The sequence below is a fragment of the Poecile atricapillus genome, chromosome 1 (assembly GCF_030490865.1).
Source record: "Poecile atricapillus isolate bPoeAtr1 chromosome 1, bPoeAtr1.hap1, whole genome shotgun sequence".
Taxonomy (NCBI): domain Eukaryota; kingdom Metazoa; phylum Chordata; class Aves; order Passeriformes; family Paridae; genus Poecile; species Poecile atricapillus.
Window position 1 is genome coordinate 8,708,558 of NC_081249.1, and position 25,399 is coordinate 8,733,956.

At 41.6% G+C, this 25,399-nt stretch overlaps 1 protein-coding gene across 2 annotated transcripts; it reads left to right on the forward strand.

Annotated features, from left to right (window-relative positions):
- The first annotated feature begins 1,576 nt into the window (after window positions 1-1,576).
- On the forward strand, window positions 1,577-23,713 carry SRPX (sushi repeat containing protein X-linked). Of its 2 annotated transcripts, XM_058850312.1 has the most exons (10): window positions 1,583-1,665; window positions 4,895-4,954; window positions 10,549-10,740; window positions 11,647-11,823; window positions 14,868-14,994; window positions 17,708-17,829; window positions 18,474-18,653; window positions 19,076-19,209; window positions 20,511-20,632; window positions 22,741-23,713. In XM_058850312.1, the coding sequence occupies exons 1-10, from the start codon at window positions 1,596-1,598 to the stop codon at window positions 22,919-22,921; spliced, it is 1,365 nt and encodes a 454-aa protein (XP_058706295.1). In that variant the 5' UTR covers window positions 1,583-1,595; the 3' UTR covers window positions 22,922-23,713. The 2 variants fall into 2 exon arrangements, with proteins under 2 accessions (XP_058706302.1, XP_058706295.1); XM_058850319.1 differs by lacking the exon at window positions 4,895-4,954 and having other exon boundaries at window positions 1,577-1,665.
- Window positions 23,714-25,399: the final 1,686 nt, after the last annotated feature.

The window sequence follows — 25,399 nt, forward strand, 5'->3', positions numbered from 1 at the left end:
AAGAGTGACCTTAGCCCTGCCATACTGCAAGAGGCTCTTCAGTTTGCTGCAGCAGAGTTAAGGTTTTAAATTCACATATTTGATATGGCACATATTTGATAAGCCTTCAGGTACTGTGGAATGTAGAACTCTGAGGCAAAACATTGGAGGAACTAAATCCAGATGTTAGAGACTTACTGGTGGAAAGTGGTCATTCTCTTCTAACACATGCTTAAACTGATGAACTTCTTGAAAATGGGAGGAATTCTCAAGCACTTTTTCTCTGATTTGAAGGATAGGTTAAATATGAAAGGAGCTTTCTCTTTCCTCCCAGTATTAAGAGTAGCCAGTGCCCACAGACTACAGAAGACATTGCCTAAATTAATTTAATTCATGTTGTTTTGGTGTGCTCAAGACACAGTATCATTATAGTTTAGAGGTAGCTTTTGGTTTGTTTTTTTTTGTTTGCTTGTTTTTCATTTGCTCTCTTCTTTTTGTTATTCTATGAAATCTGCCATGCAGCTGAAATTGGCTATTATTGCTGTATTTTTAGGGTTTTTTTCTGTTCTCCATTTCCCAGCAGCATTAAAAAAGTTGGAAATGTGGTGATCTTTGCTCTATAGGCTAGGGGCAGAGTGGCTGAACACGGAGCAGGTGTGCCCAGGGGGCCAAGGAGGCCAAGGGCACAGGTCTGTGTCACCAGTGGTGTGGCCAACAGGACCAGGACAGTGACCATCCCCCTGTACTGGGCACTGGTGAGGCCACACCAGTGGTGACGCTTGCTGGGTCCAGTTCTGGACCCTGTGATTCAGGAAGGACATTGAGGGGCTGGAGCATTTCCACAGAAGGGGAACTGAGCTGGGAAGGGCCTGGAGCACAAACGCTGTGAGGAGAGGATGAGGGTTTAGCCTGGAATAAAGGAGCTCAGTGGGCACCTACTCTCTACAGCTCCCTCAAAGGAGGCTGTAGCAAAATGAGGGTTGGTCTCTTCCACCAGGCAACAAGCAATAGGATGAGAGGACGTGGTTTTAGCTGCACCAGGGCAGGGACATTGGGAAGAACAGGTATTCACAGAAAGGGTGATGACACAAAGGAATGGGCAGTCCAGGGAGGTGGAGGAGTCACTCTCCTTGGAGATATTTAAGACTGGACGTGACACTTGGTGTCATGTTATAGCTGACATGGAGGTGACTGGTTAGACTCGATGATCTCAGATGTCTTTTCCAGCCTAGCTGATTCTGTGATCTATGGGAAGACATGTGGCCAGACACGCTGTCCCGGCCCGCTCGGTGCCCTGGCTGAGGTAGGGCCGGGCTCCCGGACCAAGCGGGGACCCCTCACATCTCCGGACCGGGCACCACCGGCGATTCCCGGAGGGCAGCGGGCAGCAGGAGCCCCTCGGGAGAGACAACACCCGGCACAGGCCACAGTGCAGCCCCCGCAGGTCCCACACGCCCGAGCGCCTCCCCGGGAGGCGAGGCGGGGCCGGGCAGCGGGAGGAGGAGACTCGGCCGGGAGCCGCTCGGAGAATTGTCCCCGTCCCACTCCTCCTCCCCCTGCTGCTGCTGCTGCTGTCCCTTCGCAGCCCCGGGCCGGGCGGGGCCGCCGTGTGGAGCATGGGGAGCTGCTGGCTGCGCCTCGCCGCGCTGCTCGCCCTGGGCGCCCGGGCCAGCCTGGAGTACGAGGGTGAGGAAGGGGCGGGGGGCCGGGGAGCGGGGCCGGGCCGGGGCCGCTGCACTGAGTTCTGGCATAGAAATGACAGCACCGGGCTCTGCTTTCCCCACGAGTCGGGTTCAGCGCTGTTTTCCCTGCCAGAACTTTGCAGTGGCATAAGGCCATGCTTTCTCAGAATCTTCCTTCAAGGTCCTTATCAGGAATATTAGAAGGCAGATTATCCATTAGTTTAGCAGCATAAAAAATACACTAAGGTAGACAGACACACTTCCTTCAAGTGCTCTTTGGGGTAAGGTCAGTTTACAGAAGCAGAAGATATGGGCTTATACCCCAAAAATTATTGTTCTAAAATGGTTTTCCAAAATGTCTCTTTTTAATACTCCACTAAGCCATGTCTCTAAGAGCCACGTCTTGGTGTCTTCTAAATACCTGCAGGGATGCTGGCTTAACCACTTCCCTGGGCAGCCTGTTCCAATGCTTTTGACAACCCCTTCAGTGAAGAAAATTTTCCTAATAGCTGTTTTAATCTTCCCCTGGCTCAGCCTGAGGCTGTTTCCTCTCTCTCATCCTGTTGATTATTACCTGGAAGAAGAGACATACCTCACTTGGCTACAGCATCTTTTCAGGGAGTTAGAGAGAGCCATGAGCCTCCTTTTTTCCAGGATTAACAACCCAGCTCCCTCAGCAATTCCTTATAGGACTTGTGTTCCAGAACTTGACCTGTTTCAGGGCAGTAAACTGAAAAGTTTCAGGTTGGTTTAATGTGTAATGCTGTTGTCTATAGCTTACTTTAAATTAAAAGAGGTAAATACTTCTTATGTCAGTCCTGGGAAAGCAAGTGTGCATAGCTCTTCTGCCTCTTTTGTGTCACATTCCTTCTTTTTCTCTGTTACAAAGGATTTATAGCACAGTAGTATGTGAAGTGTTGTTCATGTGTATGCAGTGCCTGGCTTGGCACTACGTTCTTGTGCCCTGATCTTGACGTCAGACCTGTACAGGTGAACCTTTGCAATAGGGACAGAACTTTATTTTGTGAATGAAGAAATCTTTTTTTTTTCCAGACATAAACGGAATTATGTAAATCCATAGATTAATCTTAAAATTAAAGTGTTATTTCATGCATTTTGCTTGACATCTGCCAGAACAAAGTCCACACCTGTTTTTGGCAGGAACCTGCTATACCTCGGACTTCAACACAGAACAATGCTTTGTCCTTACATGACTTGACTTTAAATGTGTGTGAAGCAGAAACAGTTTGATTTGTGGCTGAGAAAATGGAGATGAAGTGGCGACCTCTCGTGTGGCTCCCCAAGCCAAGCCTGTTGTGGTTATTAAGAAAACACTGATTGTTAGGGAAGAGACCTGACTTGCTTCTCATTTTGAGGTAGAAAATGACCTGGAAATGGGAGATGTTGAGCTCCATCAACAGCCTTGTTTCAGAGCAAAAGTAATGAATAAACTCTTTAAGGCCAGTTTTTCTTAGAAAACTTTCAAAAGCACTTAGTTGTTTCTTGTCTAAGGGAAGGCATTTGCTTAAGAGCTCACATAATTCTACGATTCACCAATTTTAAACGCTAAAGTCACTTCACACTAAAATTTGGACAATTATTAGTGAAAACACTAAGGTAACAATTTTATAACCTGCAAAGTGAGTAATTAGCTAAGAAAATTCTGATTTCTGGCAGAAAAATTGATGCTTAGAGAGCTATTCATTTACATATCAAGGTCTTCCTGAAGCCCTCAGGGATCACAGCTTGCTTTTTTTGCTATGCAGTCAGATTTCAAGTGCAAAAAAGTTTGGTTTTATGTTCAGAAGTCTCTCTGATGTCAGTGTTTAGGTATCAAAATTGAACCTCAACAATAAATATAAAAAATCCAGAGAAATTATACTAAGTGATAAAAAGACTTTGTTGTGTATAAGTCCCTCAGTTTCAGAGGAGGAGTTGTTTGGAAATTCACTTCTTCAGGTCCCAGCTCAAACTGGTGGAGGGATTCCCAGAGATCCAGTGTTGAGGAAGATGCTTCCATAGAGCAGCTGCAGATGCATGGGCTGGGTTTTCTTGAGTCTGGTAGAGTAAGAAATCAAGTTTCATCATTTTCTGGGTAGATACTTTGGGTTTTTTAATAAGAAATGGAGTCTGTTGACAGAAATAAAACTCTTGGCTTTGATTTTTGCTCAACAGTTGGATGCTTTGCACGTGGAATCAGTAGCTTTTTGAGGTGCCTGAATTAAATAATTTTGTCTAACTTTAAGCAGCAGCTTGTACAGACCATAGTCTCAGAAGTCAAAAAAAGATGATGAAATTATCCCAAATGCTGTAACTTGAGTTACCATGTGAGCAGCTCCTGAGGTAGCTGCCTGTTGCATGCGAAGCTTTTAAAAGGATATTTCAAAGGGGGAATTTGTATGAACCCTTCTTTGTAGAAAACATTTATCTAGAATTTAAACTGGACTTCATGCTCTGAATTTGCTAATTTTAAGTAAGTGTTGTTTAGGGAATTTTGAAGGCTTTCTTCCCAACTGCTTTGTTTTATTGATGGATTATTTGAGTAGTAGTGCTCCAACTGGTTTCTGGTTTTTAGAAAGCAGCTTTCACCTTTATTTTTTCAGCCATTGCACAGGGTTTTAAAAGTACAGAGCTTTGTTGTCTCATTATTTGAACAATGCCAGAAGAATGCTTGAAACCAAACTGTGATTTTGATTTGGGTGTAACTTGTATTTGCAGGTCGTGCACCTCTATGTCTTGTTCTTGGTGTGAGGATCTTACAGATCATTAAGGATGGTTGTACTTGCATTATTTACATGTTACTTCTGCTGTTTGGCCTGATGGCTGTTAACAGCCATTGACACTATGGAACCACTTTATAGTGAAACCTCTGATGAGGCCCTTCACCTGTACCTGCTCTGCTCTCTCTGCTCAGTACATCACCTACATGGTAGGTGGATCTCCGTGACAGAGGAGCTGTGACTTGGCACGTGACACTTAATATTGCACAACATTGCTCTAGTACCACCAAGAGAAATTTACTATTTCACTTCATTATTAAATCAATTTGCCCCTTCTAAATTCACTATAAAGTGGATTTGCTATGACTCTGAGCTTCAGAGAAGCCCATGCTGATGACATTGCATAGATTATTGCATCCTAATCTTGCATGTCTTTTCTCAAAGCTTTCTTTTATTTTTAATTTATATTTCCTTTCTTGCTGCAGTTTTTTTTTCTCTTATTTTGTATTGTAGGATCGGGATATTCACTCCTTGAAGATGATGAGGATGTTTATGCACGCAGTAGATACAAAGGTGAATGCTTTGCTTATGTGCTAAGGAGGATCAACTGCTTGCTGACAGAAAGCTTCATTCTTTTTGCTTTTTGTGGATTATACAATCTTGGTGATCCAGCTCCATGTTTTTTCTCATGGATATTTAGATCAAGATTTAATTTCTGCTGTTTTTAACAATGGAAATTAGACCAATTATTGATCACAGCTCTTTCATGCACCTGAGTAAGTAACTTTTACATTGCCTTTGCTCCTGGGAGATCAGGTTGTTGAATTATGAAAATCAGGAAGAGCTTCTCTTTCTTATCCATACATGCTAACACAACCATCAATGATAAGCTGAGTTTACAGATGGTAATGTATAGAAGTACATGCAAGAGAACTTGATTTTCATTGCTTTTTTCTTTCCATAAAATTGCTTGCATTTCAGATGTAAACCTGCTACCTGAAGTGCCAAGTGAAGCGTGTCTAACAAATGCATGTGTGCATTCCAAAACCAAATTATGTAGCTGGATGAGTGAATGGATGGGCATATTTATAAAGCAAATTCAGATTTTCTTCCCTATTCTGGAAGACTTTGCCATTCAGCATGAGTGAGAAGTTTTTTGCTACTACCAGTGAATATTCCATTTGCTTTGTCCATTTTCTAAAAAGACTGCTTTTGTCTTAATATCCCTCTTCTCTGCCAAAAGGCTTCCCTCAGAAGCTTAGACATTAAAGAAAGGTATCACTTCATGTAATTTAAGTGGTTACTGTGTATCTTTTTAGTAAATTAATCTATGCACATACTAGTGTCATACTAGTCACCATTTTGATTACTTGAAAATACTGGTCATTGGTGTCTTGTTGTACATTATTGATTCTCTGCAAAGAATCAATGGGCCATATGAGAGGTAAGTCATAAAATAATTCAGACATTTATGAATAGCCAAGGGGAAAGCACAGCTTTTATGGCTCTGTTGCTGTTTTCATAAATGTCTCATCTTCCTTCCAGTAAAATACTCAAGTATAAAATTTTGATTTCAAACATGTACACAAGTAATTCTCTAAATCTTTATTTAGGATAAGTCATTTTTCTTTGCCTTTTAACATGTAATCCTCTGCAGACACATAGAAAATGAACTCAGAGATCGTGAAGATAAATCAATGCCAGTTCATGCCAGGGCAGGCAAGTAGTTAAAATGTGGATTCTGTGCAAATTCCTTTTGTATGGTGATCCAAAATGGATTATACTCATGTCAGCCAAAATGTCACCAGGGTAAGTGAAACAGAATGACTCGTTCACACAGATATTAAAAACTGCCCCAAGTTTGGAAGCACTACTGCCAAATGTTGAGGAACAGACAATGAATATGAGAGTATAAGGCACTGGAACAGAAAAGGCTGATTCTTCATTAGCATACTTCTTTATGTTGGTTTTGGGGGGAAGGGGATGGAGAAAGACAGCAAGGAAAAACGGGCTGTGTAGCAGACTTCACAGCTTCTCCCCTCAGATGTGCAGTCCAGCATTTTGGGTGTGGCTCATTTCTTAGTAAATAAAACTTACCAATAACAGGAACTGAATTGCTTTTAGTAATTGATGTTCACATATAAAAGCAACATTATTTTTTTTTTCTTTCTACACATGTGCAAGGCAGCACACAGATTCATTCTCTTTGACATCTGCAAACAAAACATTGCAGTTTACTGGGAGGAGTGAAAATCAGCCTCCTACTAAACCCTTTTTTCTTCATCTGGATGTTTTCCCACTTGCTCAGCTTTCCAGAGAAACATGGCCAAGATTTTCTGTGCCTACAGCATTTTTAAGGAGTTTTTCCCCTCCTCCCTGGTGAACCATCAGCTCTGTTGGCTGGTGTAGCAGCAAGCAGCAGTACAGCTGGTCACTTTGTGTGCTGTTTGTGAAGGAAGGGCTGAGCTGAGGCTGGTTTTTAAACAGGACCAAGGGGCTGGGAGAGATGATGCTTTCGAAAGAACTTTCCTTGCTGCCACTTGGCATCTCTGATCATATTTCATGAGGAAAGGTTTCCTGAATACAGCAGTTCCTGTGTTCATCACAGCTGCAGTGCCACTGCTCTGGTGAGCCTCACTCCTAATATATTTTCTCAGATACTGTAATGATCAAGCAGTATCCATAGCTCTAAAGGCAACACTGGGGCTTCAACCATTTCTCTTCGCTCTCTGTTTTCCAGGGGTTTCAAACATGGGATTGAATTTCTGGAATGTTTTGCTACTAAGTGAAAATTCAGGCTATTGTATTGCTGGGATATTGAGGGACTTTTCAGTTCTTTTTTGTGCTGAGGTGCAAACTTTCTGTTAAACCAAAAAGCACTATATAGGTCTTGGTGCCTAAAAACTCAAATTTCAGTTGGTTGAACAGAGCCTGGTATAGATGCTGAAGTTTCAGAAAAGGTGTCTGGGAAACCTCTAGCTTTTATAATCCCCAAAGCCTTCAGGAACATGGCTGATCCTGCCCTGAGGCAGGGAATAGCTTGTGTAACCCCTTGAGGCCTCACACAAACCTAATATTCTGCAAGTGCTCTATGTAGCTGCTTAGCCTTTGAAAACTAATATGTGCCTTCACTTAAACAAACTTTGATCTGAAACTTTATTGTATTGTTTGATGTGCTTTTCAAGTTTCAAGCAGGGTTTTTTTTCCAGCAGTATCACTTGGTTTAGCTTACAATATTTGTAAATGGCTTGTAAACCCTGCCTCACCCACTTTGTTCTAATCACAATCCGTTCTAGAGTAAGCATTATAATGTTTTAAATCAAACAGATGTTCCTCCTAAGGTTTTCAAGTTATTTGCATCCAAAAGCATGTTTGCTTTTGTTTTTCTTTCTGGCAGAATCATTTGGTCCATTGTAAGATGCATTTTGCCCCTGTATAGGAGCTTGCTTGCTTGCTTTCTGTAAACCACTGTAGCTGCAACAACATTACAGGAAAGGCTTTTACTTCTTCAGTACTGTGTTTGTGCATTAAACTGCATTTTTTAGCTGTTAGCTACCTGGTTTTTTAAATATATATATATATATGGATAGCTGTTAAGTGCATTTGTAAAACCACAGAAATTTGCAGAAAAACTCTTGACAATTTACAGCACCTGAAACAGCTTCTTTGCCCTCTTTATTTTTATTAGCCTCTTGATCATGTTGCAAAGCATATTTGTCTTAACACCCTTAGAAAGGAAGTCAGAAATGTGCATTTGGAGTTTATACATATAAAATACCCAAGGCATTAATGTCTTGAACTGATTTGCTGAAGGATTACATAACTGGCTGTGGTGACAGCTCAGCCCAAATGAGTTTGCATTCACCCAGTCCTGCCCTTGCAGACAGCGTTGTCTTAGGAACTTCAGGTTTAAGCCCTTCTGCAGAAAAAACTGAGGCTTAGTTCTTAGTTAAGGAGGTCTTACATACTTGGGTGTGTAAATAAACTGGAATTTAAGGTCTCAGGGCATGGGAAGAACAAGTGGGACAGAAAAGCTGGAGAGTTTGGGCATGAGACCACTGAAGCAGAGATTATGGGAAAGCTCAGGAGTAGGAGGATTTCTCCAGGAGGTGGATGAGACAGAGGCTGTGAATCCAAGATGTGTGGCTTCCCCCAGAAAGTGGTAGGAGGTGGTGCCTGAGACTTCACCAGCAGCCCTGGGGTAGCAGTTAAGGAGACAGAGCTGGGTGTTGGCATCACTCATTTTTTCAGCAGACTTCTGTTCCTGTGAGCTCACACTCCTCATCTGTTGTCTCAGTTTTAATTTGATGCACAGCAAACATGAAAAATGGGAGCTACTGTGATACGGTCCCTCAAAAAAATTGCCCAAGTCAGTGGATGTGGGGATTTTTAAAATGTGTTTTGGGACCTGTGGGATAGAGATTAGGGTGAAGGACAGGAAATAGTTCTAAAAAAATCAAACCCCCAAACCAAAACCCACTTTCCACCAAAGCACTTTGCATAATTGTAAGCTAAATAGCAGAGGATGTATTTGACATTCAGAAACAGACTTATAGGTGGGAAGAAACAGAGCTGGGATGATTGTGTGGCTGAGCCAAAAAGCTGAACTGTACTCTACCCTTAACCTGAGGGGTTCTGTTAGATTGGCTTGTTTATTGCTCAGTGTGTTTGGTGACACTGGGAATAATTTCACCTACACATCTTTGTAAAGGGTTTTTACTTGTATTGGTGAAAGACAAAAATAAGCATATCACAGTACAACTCCTTCAGAAATGGACTAGTCTAGAGGAAATGCGCCCTTGCAAAAGGGCAAAGATTGATAATTAGTCTCTGATTGTAGTCTGCAGATGCTGTTTGTGTTCACTCAGGACCAGCACTGCAAAATACAGATGTAAAGTGTAGTTTCCATTGGGAAAGTGTAGCTATGTCCTAGAGACATAGCACGTTGAATATAAATATCCCATGTATGAGAAATGCTGTATTGATTGTTGTTTATTTATGTATGAAGCTGATCCAACTAGTGTAGGAAAACGTACTTAATCACTATGGGAATTGAGCTAGAAGTGAACATCTGCCAAACAAGATCTAGAATTTTTTTTTAATGTTGTTTGTGACTTTGTAAGTATGAAGGCTAAAATTCATGTGTTTTGTTTGCTTAGGGTTTCCACCTTTCTTGCAAAATTCAAATGTTTTTTCATGCCTCTCCCTCATATCACACATTGTCACACAGGATTTCAGGATTTGTCATCTTTCTCTTTTTGCTTTGCAGTCCTTCCCTTCCTCCTTCTCTCCTCTCCTAATATGTGCTTTTCAAATCTTGGATCTGAGAAAGAAAGGGGCAGGCTTAGTCACTGCTTGTGTAGGAAACTCCTATTGAGGAGCTGTCCATTTTCTGTGTGCATCCTGTTGGCAAAGCTGCACAAAGGGATGTGAAACTTTGGCTAGGAAGGGAAGTCTCTACTTGATACTGTTCTCATCAGCACCACAGGGTGGTGGTAAATCCTCACAAGCTGGGGGTACCCATATCCTGAATATTTTACAGTGTAGCCCTGACCAGTTAATAAAGGTTCAGTTTGAGCAGGTTCAGTGTGATATATTGGTAATATGATTTATGTAAGTGATATCTTCTAACTGTGGGAGAGCTTGAACCATCACTGAGTTTTGCAAGGCACAGATTACTATGGATGCAGAACTTTTTTTTAATAAGCACTAAGCTAAATGTGGAAAGCTGACAACTGCAGCTAGACCAAGATGTTCCTAATGCAAACTTCTCTTATCAAAGAGCAATTAGATGTGCCTGCTTGAAAACAAGAGGGAAAAATGGCCCAGTTGTCATCAAACTGCCCACATGGTGGCACACTTATCCCATGGACAAAGAGTGTAGTAAAACCCCACCTGCCCTCTCAACCCCTCCAATGTAATGGCTACAATCTTTAATGTTTGTCATAAAAAAAAAGAGCTTCTAGTCTTTAAAGGGCTGACCTCCTCATGGGTAAGTGCACCTCTGCAGTGTTCTTTACTTTAAAGATTGGTGGCTTTTTAAATGAGAGGGATTTCTTCTTTTTTTTTTCTCTGTAACCATGATTAACCAAAGTGATTTTATATGTGTCTGAACTTTTACATTTTTCTAATTGCTATGTGTGGGGTTTTTTTCTTCTCTGTGCCAGAAACACCGTGGTGCTCCCCCATTAAAGTGAAACATGGTTATGCAAACTGCAGGACGCCTCAAGGGGAATATTACAAGAATGTGCTGGGCACAAGATGTGATATTCGCTGTCAGAAAGGCTATGAACTGCATGGCCCTCACCAGCTCATTTGTCAGTCAAGCAAACGCTGGTCTGGGAAGGTGCTGTGCAAACGTAAGTGGTTACAAAATCCGTGTGTGTGTGTGTGTGACTTGTGCTCCAGGTTCAGACAATAAATTCTCACTTGCCATTGAAACTGATCTTTGGATTGTTTTTTGGTTTTTTTATTTTAAAGGTTGGCAGTACGTTTGGAGATGTAGATTAGTTTGTTGTTGAGGATCTCACAGGGGTATGTGACATGATAAGCATCTCAGTGGTACAAACACTCTTGGCAGATAGGGAGTATTTTATCAATGTGAGATTTTGATTTATGGGATTAGTTTTATGACAGAACCATGAAGCTGTTTTAAAATATTGCCCATCTTAGACTTTCTAAGTTGAAAATTTGTACTAACTGGGCTGTTACAGCAAAACATTTTCTGAGAAGAGAGGAATTGGTACTTGTCATCCCTTTTCTCATAAATATTGTATCAGGCCACTAATGCTTATGTAGTGTTATGTAGTGTACTCTGCTGTCTTGCAGAGTGAAATAAGCAAGTACCGTAAGCAGCAAAGAAAAGAGGCTAAGTTAGCACTAAAACTTCTTTATTCCAAAAATGCAAAGTAGCTGTTCCATAGGGTTTCAAGTCCCAGTTGTTGCCTAGGATTACAAGTCCCAGTAAAAGTTATACTGAGATTTAAGTTGTGGTAATAGTGCATAGTTTGGAAAGGTCCCTTCAAATCTTGTGTGCACACAGTTCCTATATGAAAATAGTGAGATGTGCTGTTAGCAGACTGTTTAATAAGGTTATATTTTGAAATGCAGCTAATGAGAACAATGTGGAAAAACCTCACATGGAACGAGACTTTCTCCCACTTGTAGTTTGCCAGCCATGTCTTTATTTCTCTGTAGTACCCCACATGCACATTACTTTAGAGGGAGGGTATCAAGTTCCCATAAATCCTTGTTTCCTTTTCCAGAAAAGCGTTGCCCTACCCTGTCCATGCCAACCAACGGGGGCTTCAAGTGTTTGGATGGTGCCTACTTTGGCTCGAGGTGTGAGTACTACTGCTCCCCAGGGTACCAGCTGAAGGGGGACCGCATCGTCACCTGCATGGACAACAAAGTCTGGAGCGGCAGGCCAGCCGCCTGTGTCGGTGAGTGGGTTTTTGGTCTGCATCCTGAGGTACTTGCCAGTGCCCAACTCCTGCACACATAAATTCCAAAAGGCCTTTTTATCCAGTTCATGGGGAGAAAAAGCAACTGTTCCTCTTAAGGAAGCAGAGAACAATTTTCCAAGGGTTCGAGGTTCTGTCCCTCAGTGCTTTCAGTCCAAAGTGAGTATCCAAGCATTACCACTTTAATAGAGATGAGCCTGGTGTGAATGGCCAGCACTTTACAATGCTTGTAATGGCCATTGGTGATTCCTGAGTGACTCCTGGGTAGCCTGTGATTACTGTGCTGCTCTTCCAGCATGTTCTCTATGCTGGAGTCTGTCACTCTCTCTTCTGCTTAATGAGTAAAAACAGGTTTGAAAGTAAGCCTGTTGTCTGAACTGTTTTTCTTCCTTGGGATCATGGTCCTTAAATATATCCAGAGAATTATATCCAAGATTGTAGTTACCAGCATGGTTGGAGTGAGCTAATTTAAATTTCAGCCTAGTTCACTCTAGTTATGCCAGCGATTTTCATTACATAGCCAGTGGTCTCCTGGGAACCTTGGCTGGAAGAAGTATTCCTATATATGTAAATCTGAAGAGAGAGGAGCAAATATTGAGATTTAACTTTCCTGACTACTAATGAAATTTCAGCACATGGTGAAGTCTCAGCCTGCTGCCCCTGTTTCTGGGAAGCCTGTGATAAAAGCTTCGGCAGCCACCCACAAAGGAAAATATTTTTTGGCCCTCTGAAATGGCTACCACTAATTTAGAGCATGTGGGTGGTAGAGTGTTTGCTCTTAGTGTCTTGTATGTATGATAACTTGGTTTTCCTCAGAATGCCTGTGTCTCAGCCTAGGTTTGGAGCCTCTCCACGGTGGCCTGATGTTCATAAAATACTTTTCAGGTTTCCTGTTATTTGGTGTTGTACAAATGTAGAAATGAGCTGCTTAGGTCTAGACTGTTCATGGTGTCTCTTGTTTTTGTTTGCAAAAACAAGCTTTGTCCTTCTCAGTGGTGTGGGCAGAGGAAGAAAAACGAACATTTTAAGTTTGGAAATGATAAAATATTGTCCTCGGTATTTCCTGGCACTTTCAGAAGCTCATCTGTTTGCAGAGATGGTGTGCTTGTTACAAAGGATGCTGTATTGCAGAGTAAAGTAAGCACCTTAAGCAGCAAAGAAAAGAGGCTAAGTTAGCACTAACACTTCTCTTTTATTCCAAAAATGCAGAGTAGATGTAGTTGTTGTAGGGTTTCAAGTCGTTGCCTAGGATTACAAGTCCCAAGTAACCCAGTAAAAGTAATATTAGAATTTAAGTTGTGGTAATACTGCATAGTTTGGAAAGGTTCCTTCAAATCTTGTGTGCACACAGTTCTTATATACAAATGGTGAAATCTGCTGTTAGCATTAATAAGATTGTATTTTGACCTCTTGATACAGAGGTCAGGATAGGCATATCCTGATATAGGCAGGATAGAGATTTTTTTTTTTTTTGTGACCAGACATCACAGGCATAATTCTAACAGTATAATGAGTTTTGCAATTGAACACTTGTTCCTTAGTGTAATTCAGAAGTTACAGAACTGTAGCCTATGCAGTGGCCAGGAGAGAACTGGCTGAACAGCCCACTTGCAGCTGAGGAGTGAAATTGAGGGGAGCAGTGAAATACAAAGGCAAAAAGGCTGCTTGATTTCTTAACTTTGATATACAAACAATTGCACTGTGTACAGTAGGGATGCTATTTGTGATCAGAGGCATGGGCTGGTAAACTTCATGTCATGGAACTGTCCTGGGATTCCACAGTTTTTGGCATTGAGTATGGCTAAAATTACCATCAGAGCTGAACTTAAAGTGCTCTTGAAAACAAGGGGCTTTCCTCTACCCTTTTATACTGCAGTTGCACTGTGTAGCATTTTTGCACTAAATTATGTGGGCTTCACAGAGCAGCAGTGAAGATCCACATAGGAAAGGCTATCAGTAGTCAAACATGTATTCATTTAAAGGAGGGAAAAAAAATACATATTTTTTTTAATTAGGTATATTCTACAAGTGACTTACAGAAGTCCTTATAGTCAGTGAGTATTCTGTCATAACAAAGCAGACTGTCTCCTCTCCCCACCCTGTAAGAGGAGGGATACCCTTCATGTTGCTGAAATAATTTTGATTAAAAGAAAAAACCAATGTACAGCTGGTTTTTCTTTTCAGTTAGCTAAAATGCCAATACTCACTTGAATAATATTTCCATTATATCTTTAATGCACTGTAACATGTATTGAAATAGATACTTTCCTCTAGAAGATTGAAAAATGTTGCTGTCTTTTCTTCTGGAAAGATTGCCTTTTCCTGCTGATTGTATAACAGAGGTTGTTTTAAATGGCTGTTACCAAACTAAATCATCCTTTTGTCACATCCTGAGGCTGTATTGATAGGATGCTTGTCCTAGTAGTGCTGGCTACTGATGTAAGACATTATTATAGGAGTTACTAGGAAAAAATCAAATGCAGCATTGATTCTCCACAAAATGGTAATTGTGCCAGTCTTCTGTTTCTCATTTTGCCATTACTGCAGGAAAAATAATCAGCATGTTAAGAGTAACATGCAAAGTTACCGTGCAGAGACAGATTGATGTTCAGTGTGCTTTAAAAATGCTCTTAATCACTTTAACTACTGCACAGACGGACAAAGAAAAGAATGCAGATAAACGGAGCATCCAGGCTCCTTGGCTGTGATCTTGGACCTCCCTCCTTGGAGTTCAAAGCCATTCATTTGTCAACATTACTTTTTAACTGAACTATGTACAGAAATTTACAGTAACTACTTTGAGTTGGGCTTTCTGCACTGCAAAGGGCTGATCATTGTCGGCTCTTCTTACAAAAGTGTGAGAAGTAGAGGCTCTGTGTAACTTGGTTGGGATGAATCCAGGGCTGAGGAGGCCAGCTGCAGGTGGTCCTGGGTTACCCTGACACCGGGGAAGGAGCTGTGAAGAAAATGCACAGCTCTAGCAGATGCTCCAGTGCCCTTTTCTGTGACATTCATTTCAACAGATACTGAACCTCCGAGGATCCAGTGCCCAAGCGTGAAGGAGAAAACGGCGGAGCCCAACAAGTTGACAGCCAGAGTGTTCTGGGACACTCCGGAGGGACGAGACACTGCTGACGGGATTCTGACAGAGTAGGTGAAAATCTCTATTGTGTTTGCATCCTCTCCTTACTCTTTTGTTAGCAATTCAGCAGGCCAGGTACCCTTTTCCCTTCATTCATCCAAGATGCTTTTTTATAGCTGTCACATACCACTGTTCTATAATGAGTCACATGTTTACCTGGAAAAGCTGGCAATTTGGAGTTGAGTTGTTCAGGAGCTGGTTACCCAGTTGTGGTTATTTAGAGCTGGTGGAATAAACCACAGCAGCATTTTGACTGCACCTGTGAAGTTTTCCAGAGCTTCTTTGCGAGTCTCATAATTAACAAGTTTCCTTACACCAAGTTACCTTTTGTACATAACAATGAAAACACAGTAGTGCATTGGAGGTAACAGAAGAGGTAAACTTGACTGTCTAAAAAAAAACCCAAGGTGTGTCACAAAATAATGTCTGCAACCACCTTTAGGTTTCTTCATAAGGTAGTGCTGGCCACTGATGTCCCAGGATTCTGCAGTTACCTTTAAACTAACAACTCTTGTTTGTAGCCTTGATGGATTTAAACATTGGATCTAGACATAACACTTCAAAATTTCTTTGTTTCTCAGTTTCGATGGTTTCACAGTCCCATTTTCCAGAAGAACAGGGTGTAATTCTGGTGGTACTGCTGTCTCTGGTTTTCCCATTTTTATCATGCAGGATTTAGGTCAATCTGTCTGGATTATCCTAACAGTGGGAGCATGGAAAATCTGTTTCTTTCAGTCAGCAAGTTACATCATTACATTAGTGGACCAGTTAAGCTTAGAAGCTCAAAGTTGTTAAGCTTGAAGATGTTTACAGTTTCATGTGAATACAAAAAAAAACTAATCAAAGACAATGGTATTGCCCTTTTATTGCTGTCATTTAATTATTTCATAAAGAATTCATTACATAATTAAAAGCTTAATTGCCATTAAGGTCTGATGTAACTATTTGGTGACAATTAATAAAAACGACAAAAACTGTTACCTCTGTCTCTCTTTTCTTTGCCTCCTTTGGGCTCTGTTCTCTGTGGATATAACTTTTCTTTAGTCTCTCAGCCTTCTTTGGGCTCAATTCTCTGTAGATACAGCTTTCTATAGTCCCCCAGCCTCCTCTGGGCTGAATTCTCTGTAGATAGAGCTTTCTATAGTCCCCCAGCCTCCTCTGGGCTGAATTCTTCTGGGATCCTCCCTTGTGGGGAGTTCCACTTATCTTAGTCCTCATTATTTGAAGTAAACTCTGGAGCTCGTTAGAATCTTGTTTCTCGTGTTTATTGAAGGATCCTTACAAAACTTAACAGGTCTCTCCAGGCTGGTTACAAGGTTAATCTTTGCAATCTGGTACATTTCTTTCTTCTGATGGTACAAACAAGGCCTTGTGGCACACTTCATGTCTGATACACAAAATGGCCCCGAACTACGCAGTTCTTTTATTTTTATACCTATTTTTATCCAATTAACAATAGACACGTATATTATTGTTCTTAATGACCCAATAACCCATCACCTCTGTGATGCACTGCGGCATTTTCTATCCAATCACTAACTATTACCCAAAAACCTCCAGGAGAAGAACATGAAGAAGAAAGAAGAAGGACAAGAGACAACACCCTAAATCCTCCATCTTGTCTCCTGTTCTCTAAACTACTTTTTCACCCAGTGATTTAAGAAACTTTCTAATCTACACACCTACCTTTCTTATCTAACTTTAACATTTGTTTTCATGTATCACTATGAAAACATGCTCATGAATTTCATATTATATGAAATTCAGTGTTCTCTTGAGTCCCAGAACTAAATATTAAAAACAAGGGTACACAGTCTGTATTTCAGACTCCAACAAAAACGACAGGTGGTAAAGACTTGGAAAATGTCAGGATGAAGAAATTCTGAAGTCGTTTTGGCAAAGGAAGGTCTGATGATAGGCAAAAAAAATGGGGAATATCCCATGCAGACTTTGTCATATGAATAACTTGTCAGCTCAAAAGAGCCAAACTCTTGATTCAGTGGAAGCTTTTCCATAAGTCATATCTCTATAAAATATTGCTAAACTGTGCTGTTTATATTACAGAGTATGCAGTGCTTTTCTTAAATGCACAGTCCTTCAGTTTCAGGAGTACAAAAGATTTTCCATTACATGGAAACCTCTTTGGTTACATACTCTCTGCTTCTATACTGAGATTGTTTTATTCATCTGAATTCTCCCACATTGTTTGCAGGGTAGGGTCAAATTCCAGGTGAAAATGCTGCTGTAGATCACCATACCCTAATGCTGTGACACTGAATCTCACTTTCTGTTCCATTTCTGTACATATTAATAGTCACAAATGCCAATCATAGGAGCAGTTCAGAGCAGACAGATGGGAATACATCCCCGCTGTAAGAAGCTGGAAGTTTTCTTTTTTAATGTTGATTTCTTCTTATGAAAGGAGAAGGAAGCTTGAGTTCCTCTGAGCATGATGGGCTTGGCTACTCCATGCATTGTTTTATAGGAAGGGGGCAGACCCTGCCCATTGTCTGCTTGTCTCAGCAGGGTGGGCTGTAGGTAGCAAATTTAAATACTCTGGTTGCTGGTGCCCAGCTTCTTCCTTCTCAAGTCTTCTGTTCTGCAGGCAGCAAGACAGTCCTAGCATGGCACAAGCATCCCTCTGCAGGCTTTTGCAGGATTGTGAGTGAATAAATACTGGTGAATTTATGCATGTCTGCCCTGTTTTATCTCTTGGTTTAGTGTTATTTTGAAAGGCCTGCCACCGGGGTCACATTTTCCAGAAGGCGACCACAAAATCCACTATACTGTGTATGACAGAGCTGAAAACAAAGGCACTTGCAAATTTCTTGTTAAAGTCAGAGGTAAGGATGATGTTTTACTCTGTAAAGACAGACACTGATTTACACCTTGCTTAGTAGCCAGTTTGAAAATGTCCTCATTTCTGTATTTATGTGCATATGTCTGTGTATATAAACCCCTATGATGATGCTGAAAGAGAGAACAGAGTCTTGCTGAAGACCCTGGGGGCCAGGTCTGCAGCATTCCTGCACATTCAGGAAGAGCTGCTTTGATCAGCCCTGCCTCCAGCTGCACACCCCTTCTGCCAGCTTCTCCATGATGCATAGCCTGTGAGCTGATGAAATGAGGAGGTGAAGGCATTTTTTTCAACTGAGGCTCTCATCTCTAAAGCAGGGCTGCCCTTTCACAGGTTAACCTCTGGAGCTGAATATACAGAAGTGACCCATAGTTTTCAGCATCAGCCCTTTGTGCTCCATGACCCTTTGTTACATGTATACACCTACACACGTTTCATTTTACGTAAGAGTGAGGGGTGGGGGAGTTCAGGTTGGTTGTTTGGGGGTTTTAAGTGCATGACTAATCAAACAGAAAGCAAACAGAAAAATGTCTTCAATACTGGTATTCCACTGACCTGTGCTACCTTAGTAACAAATGGTGATTCATGCTGTGTCTTTCATTTTGTTTTTTTTTTTTCTTTTGCTCAAAGTCAGGCGCTGTGTGAAGTTAAATGCCCCAGATAATGGCTACATCAAGTGCTCAGGTGATGGAAATAACTATGGTGCTACCTGTGAGTTCTCCTGCATTGGTGGCTATGAGCTGCAAGGAAGCCCAGCCCGAGTCTGCCAATACAATTTGGGGTGGTCAGGAGTGGAGCCAACCTGTGCACGTAAGTGAGTATTTCACCACTCCACCAGGAGGAATCCAGCACAATGGTTCTTAGGGCAGTGAGAATTTGGGAAGGGGGTGTGTAGTGGAATACAGCTGCAGTGTCCCAGAGGTAGGAAACTTACCATCTTTGTCTCCCTTCCCAGTCTGCACTTAATGGCTGAAGCGTTTGCCACCTTTGACTGCTCTTTCCTAGAGTGTTTTTAGTTCAAAGCTTTCTACAAAATGTCACATTCTGGAGTCGTTCCATTGTGCAAGCTGGAACCATCTGCAGTAAAATTGTTGGCTTCAATGAGGCCAGAATTTCACCCATATCTTCATTATTATTATTTCTTGTTCTTGTGTTTCTGCTGTCTAACTCTGCCTCTAGAAATGGATCTGTTTTCAGTATGCTTCATAACTTTTGTTTTAATTTTATTCCAGCCATGAATATTAATGTGAATGTTAGGACTGCAGCTGCACTTCTGGATCAATTTTATGAGAAGCGGAGACTGCTAATTATTTCAACTCCTACTGCAGCTAACTTCTTCTACAGGATGCAGCTGGGGATGCTGCAGGTAAAACACATTTGAGGAGTATGTGCAACTATTTTTTTTCTTTTAAGACCCAAGAAGACAAGCTCCACTGTTTAAAATAAATCCACAAACTTCAGCTGTTATATTGTAGCCACTGGAAGACCTGGCTCAAGCAGTCATAGTTGAAGATTAATCCTTTTCACAGGGGTTTGAGTTGAGATATCCCCCAGTCACTAACTCAGCTCCATTCTGGATTGTGCTGCCTCTGACCAGTCACTGAATCCCAGGCAGTTCTGGCCCTTCCATCCTCCCCAGATTTATTTAACTCATGCTCAATAATAATTCCCTTTCTCAGCTGCTAAAGAAGTTTAAAAAAAACCCAAACCCAACCCTCCAGCTCTTCAGCAGCTCATGCAGACCAGGCTTACAGAATTTGCAACTACAGTGCAAGGGAGTAAAAAGTGCACCAGCAAACAAAGGACCAGAGACACAGCACAGAAATCATCCATAGTGTTTGAGATGACACTAGGGTGTTTTGTTCCAAAAAACCCAAAACACCTGGTACTTTTCCTTATGTGTTGTAAGTGTGATGCCCTTGTTGGCTTTTTGCTAGACTTATGGATAGATCTCCAAAATATGTGTGTGTCCTCAGGGAAGGGAAGGAGAGGAGCTAGTCCTGTATTCTTTCACAGCTACAAGTGCTTCTATCTCGGTTTTTTTTTTTCTCACCAGTTGTAACAAAATTCAGTATAAATAGTTACTGAGATATGAATGTGATGATGTTTTTAACTGCTGACTTATATTACGGTAGTATGTAAGAAAAAAAACAAGAAGAAAGAAGAAAAAGAAGACGCTCCTTTTCCCTATTAGATAAACTTGGCAAGAAAATTCAATATATTGATCAAACTGAATTTAATGGCTGTAGTACATTTTCCACTTCTTGACAGTGAGCAAATGAGTTGGCATGGAAGAAAACTTTCTGCTGTCAACTTCTGTTTCATAGAATTTGCTTTGGTTACCAAATTAGATTATTGGTACAATGCTTTAGACCCTGGCATCTTTTCTTATAACTAGAGAAAAGTTGATTTTTTTCCTAGGTGGTCCCTGTGTGTTGGTTTTCTTAGAGTATTTGAGAATCTGTTACTTAACCTCCCCTGCAGTCATAAAGCTTCAGTTCTCTGCCATGAGAATTTAAATGTTTGCAAAGTATGCTCTCAAATCAGTTGAAAACATGTAAATAACTTCAGAAGAGGGGACTCTGTGAACACTTGCTGCACACTCAAAACATCCCCCTGTTCTCTCAGGGATAACCAACACCCCTCTTTCTCCTCCTAACCTTGCAGCCGGCACAGTGTGGGTTAGACCTGCGACATGTCACCGTGGTGGAATTGGTTGGTGTCTTCCCAGCACAGATAGGAAGAATAGGAGTGAAGCTGTTGCCCCCATCACTTGCCCTGCAGCTCAGGTAAAGGAAGCTGTCACTGCTGTTGTGTTTGCACCTTATCCTACAAGCTGCATTGTTGTGATCCCTGCAGCTTACTCTCCAAATACACGTTTTCTACTTGAATGTACACAGCTAGACACTGGAAAGTAGGTATTGGTGAGCACACTTGAGGATTTATTTGCTCTCTGTGTAATAGCTACAGCAAATTAAAACACAATAGCAAATTTATTTAATTATATATTTAATATGACTGTGTTCATAAGCGTATAAGTTGGTATTTTTGGGTGCTGCCACTGAAAACACTTCAGTGTTTTTACTGTCTGTATTCGTATTGGAGTTGCTTTGCAAGGACAGCCCCAAATGGCAGAGACAGCCCATCCTCTGCACCAGGGCTCTTGGTGGTTGTGGCCAGGCCTGAAGGGGAGGCAGTGAAAGGGGAAACTCTTTGAAGTCCCACATGTAGGAGTGGGATGGGCAGTATTTCAAAGAGGAAATTATCTCAGCCTTGCCAGCCTGACTGCAGCATCAGCAGTTTTACTGAGGTGCCTAAACTGTTTTGACTTGGGTTTAGACTGGCAGAGGATTGGTTTTCACTTGAAAAGGAGACTTCAAGTGCCAGCATTTCCTAGGGACTGGAAGTGAAAAAAAGCCAAAAGGGATGGCCTCATTGGCAGGAAAAGAAAGAGCTGTTTAGAAAAACGTCAAGGAGCTTTTTAGGCAACATAATCTTTGATATGCATGAGGAAAAGGAGTAAGTTTTAATTGGAGACAATGAAAATTGCTGACATAGCAGAGAGGGGATTTTTAAAAAATTATTAAAAAAACCCTGTTCTCAATAAAAGAAAAAGGAAAGCAAAAAAAAACCGCTTCCTTTTTTGAATAAAGATACTTTTACTAAAGTTGAAATTATTTTCTTGTGGCTCTGTAGAAAATAATAAGCTCTCTTAACACCTCATTCCCTGATGCCCTGCAACCTTTAATGAGGCTGCATTTTAGAAATTGGTATGCCCTGCCCTGCACTCAGTGAAAGTTAGTTTTCCATTGGTTTTTTTCTTTGTTGCTGCTTAGTGTGTGAATTATAGTTTTCCAGTTCTGCAAGGTGCTCAAATCAATATGAAATGCACTCTTAAGAATGAAGGTGTTCAGAATTGACATTTCAGTAAGCTAATGAGCATAGGTACCTCAGTTAAAACTTCAGAAAGCACAGAAGATTAACATTTCGATTTTTAGGAGCATTTTTTCTTAGATGATATATGGCACAAGGTGAATGTGGTTTTCTATCACCATTGCTTAGCTTTAATCTTTATTTTAGTTTTAATGGCCAAGCTTCCTAATGGCAACAAGACTATGCTTAGAGCACTCAGACTTGTTAGGAGGCTGAGGAAGGCAAATTTTGGTGCTTCACACCTTTCCAGAATGCCCCAGACTCTTCTTCATGGCAGCTTTCTCTCATTCTCTCATGGCTGCCTGAATTTATTTACCCCACACTAATAATGTTGACTGACTTCATATCTAAGGATCTTCTAATCCATTACTCCTTCAAACAAAAGATGAAAAGAGGACTACAGATAAACTTTTGTTGCTTACTCAGCTTTTGCCACTTGAGGAGCTCAAAGGACCACTTTCACCACTTTGGAAGAAGGACTCCTCCATGATTAGCAGTGGCTTTTGTTCCTCTAAAATTTGAGTCACAGATGATTATTACTTTTAGGTAACAGTGAAAGCAGACTCCAAGAATTTTGTCCTGCTTTTTCTTACTGTGATTTTTGTACCAAGGAAAGCCAAGAAATGGAAGCCAAGAAAGGGAATAGTCTTACTTGTAACTCAAGCTTCATCACAAGGGTTTTCTTTAGGCAGTGTTCACACTACCTTTTTTGTCTAACCTTGTTTCACTCTTGTGACAGCAGTGGGTAATGGCAGAGAACAGAGCTGGGTGCAGTCACCTTTGACACTCCCCTAATCTGAAGGCAGGAACTGCAGCGCTGCAGGCACCTCCTCTTTATCTGGCTCGTTGTTAATGCTGAAACCAACTGCACTCTGTGTAGCCCCTGTGACCATCCCCACCTTCCTCTGCTCAGACTCAAGAGGCTGGTGCTGCCCTTTAACAAAATCAGTTCCTTACTTTGCAGGCTGCTGCTGAGGATCCCCCACTACAATTTCAACATCGTGGTGATGGACAAGCATGGCATGGACAAGGAGCGCTACCCTTTCCCAGCAACACCAGCTGAGCTCTTTGCTCTTATTGACAAATTCCCCTTGAGAAAAGATGAGATGAAACTGCAAGCAGAAATTGGTCAGTCATGTCCCTAATTCAGCATTCCAGGGCCTGCAGTTGTTGGTGAATTTTTTTTAATCCACATAATTCTCCCCTTGGTGCTACACAAAGCATGGCTTTTTTAATCACTGATGTGAATGTGTGTATTAGTAAATCTGTCCAGCCATGTAGCTGCTCTGCATAGAAGGGTGCACGATTCTCTTTTGTACTTTCAGTCATCTTTAGATCATAGAGTGGCCTGGGTTGGAAGTGACTTCAAATATCGAGTTCCAACCCTGCTGCTATGGACAGGGACATCTTGCACTATCTCAGGTTGCTCAGAACCCCATCCAGCCTGGCCTTGAACACTGCCAGGGATGGGGCATCCACAGCTTCTCTGGGAAACCTGTGCCAGGGCCTCACCAGCCGCACAGTGAAGAATTTTTTCCTAATATCTAATCTGAACCTGTTCTCTTTACAAGTTGAAGCTGTTCCCTCTTGTCTGTCATTCCAGACTCTTGTTAAAAATCCCTGTCCATCTTTCCTGTAGGCTCTGTTCAGGGGCTGGAAGGCCAAAATTATGTCATCCCTAAGCCTTCTCTTTTCCAGGCTGAACAATCTTCATTCTCTCAGCCTTTCCTCACAGGAGAGGTGCTCTCTCCCTCTGATCACCTCGGTGGCCTTCTCTGGACTTGCTCTGACAGGTTGATGTCCTTTCTCCTGCTGGGGACCCCACAGCTGGATGAATGTGGATATAGGATTTACTACCTAATGGAATTTCTTGTACAGAGAGTGAAGAACGGTGGCATGTTTCTGGGAGTTTATTTTGGATTTTTCATTCAGTGTAAAATTGGGGTTTCTTTCTTACTGTTTATAATTCTTTTTATTAATAAAATATTGTTTTGCAAACAAATAGTTGTCTAAAATTCCTCTTGGGGTTAAAGTTGGTCAATTGATACAAAAGTTGGTTCACAATATCTTTCTGCAAACCATTATAAAAGACATTAGCCTCACATTGAAAGTGTACATGGAACCCACTGGTACCTTTTAGTTCCACTAAAAAAGTGTCAATCACAGACAAAAAGCATAAGCCAAAGGCAACACTAGCATTGATTTTCAGCAGCAGCAAGGAGAAAATTGGTGATAGCAGGAGCATGGAAGTCATTGCCACAGGGAATATGATGAAGGAGCAGTGATGAGTGTAGAGGATGGGCAGTAATTACTAAGGCCCGTGTACTACAGTTCTTAAATGGAACATATGTTCTTACCTGCTACACTTCTGCTTCTGGCTTTTAATGTCCAACAGTCTTGGAGCAGCAGACTTTTTTTCTCCCTCTTCACCTTGGAGACAGACCAGGCTGTTGATTTGATGACAGGGAAACGTTACTCCAGGGAAACGTCATCAAGGATTTGTCACTTCCAGAGCTGTGAAAATACTTGTTTGCAAGTCATCACTTTGAAATTAACAAAAAAGGTCCCTGTTAAATCAAAAAATACCAGGAGGTAATCAAAACAGGAAAAAAATTCATTTTTTTATTACAGCCCACAGTCTTGAAAATACACTGCAAGAAGAATCATGCACGAAGAATACAACTATCAGAGGAGTGAAAACTGTGAGTTACAGTTTGGATGCCTGTTCACAGGGTATGATGTGTAATTTGACTGTCTGGACTAGCACTCCAGCATCTGTGCTGTTCATTCTTGCTCCTCAAGAGCACCGTCTTATTTCGGCCAAATGCTTGCTTGACTTTGACCATAAGGTAGAGATTTAAATTTTACAGTGGTGTCAGCAGAAGAACAGTTTTATCAGCATCTTTAAAGCAATCTTTACCAGAATTTGGTCTCCCCTCTGAAATGGCAAAAAAAAAAACCAAAGGAAAGAAAACTCTTTTAAAAAGATTGGTTCTGCAAGTGAATTAATGAGGGAGTGGATGTGAAGAGAGGTGTCACCCTTGACACTGGCTAGCAAAAGCTAGTTCGTGGGCTGAAGCATGACAGCGCCAAGGAGGAGCTGTGTTGGGGGTATGCCATGTCTTCTGAACAGGATGATCTGCTTCCCAGTGTTAGCAGAGTGTTGTTAAACACTCAAAAGCAGCTATGAAAGCATGGCTTGGCCCTGCAGTGCTGGTGCCAAAGGCCAAGATCAGCATACACCCTGAACTCTGCAGGTGGTGGTGCCAAGTTTGCCAGGTTGAGCAGCTGAGGGGCAAGGAAGCCCTGAGTTTTCTGGGTGTTGCTGTTAGGAATAATGGGTGACGGCAGGATTGGTGACAAAATCACAGAAAATACCATTTCTCTTCCAGTCCTGACCAAGGAAACTGAACCCACTGTAAAGGAACAAGGAGGGTAAGGGCCCGTGGGGTGGTGGACACAGCTGTACCCCAGGCTGCCTTCCCTCTGCTGCCTAACAGCAGTCAGTGGCTAAGGAAATCAGGGCTGGGCACACCAAGGACATGGACCTGTGGAAGGAGAGCAGAGAAGAGCCACTGAGGTGGTCCAAGGGCTGGAGCACCTCTTCTATAGAGACAGGCTGA

Excerpts from the sequence above, each read along its gene's own strand:
- SRPX (XM_058850312.1), top strand. The coding sequence starts at position 1,596 with ATGGGGAGCTGCTGGCTGCGCCTCGCCGCGCTGCTCGCCCTGGGCGCC. Across the intron at positions 10,741-11,646 it reads TGGGAAGGTGCTGTGCAAAC|AAAAGCGTTGCCCTACCCTG; the intron begins GTAAGTGGTTAC and ends TTCCTTTTCCAG. Across the intron at positions 18,654-19,075 it reads AGTGGAGCCAACCTGTGCAC|CCATGAATATTAATGTGAAT; the intron begins GTAAGTGAGTAT and ends ATTTTATTCCAG.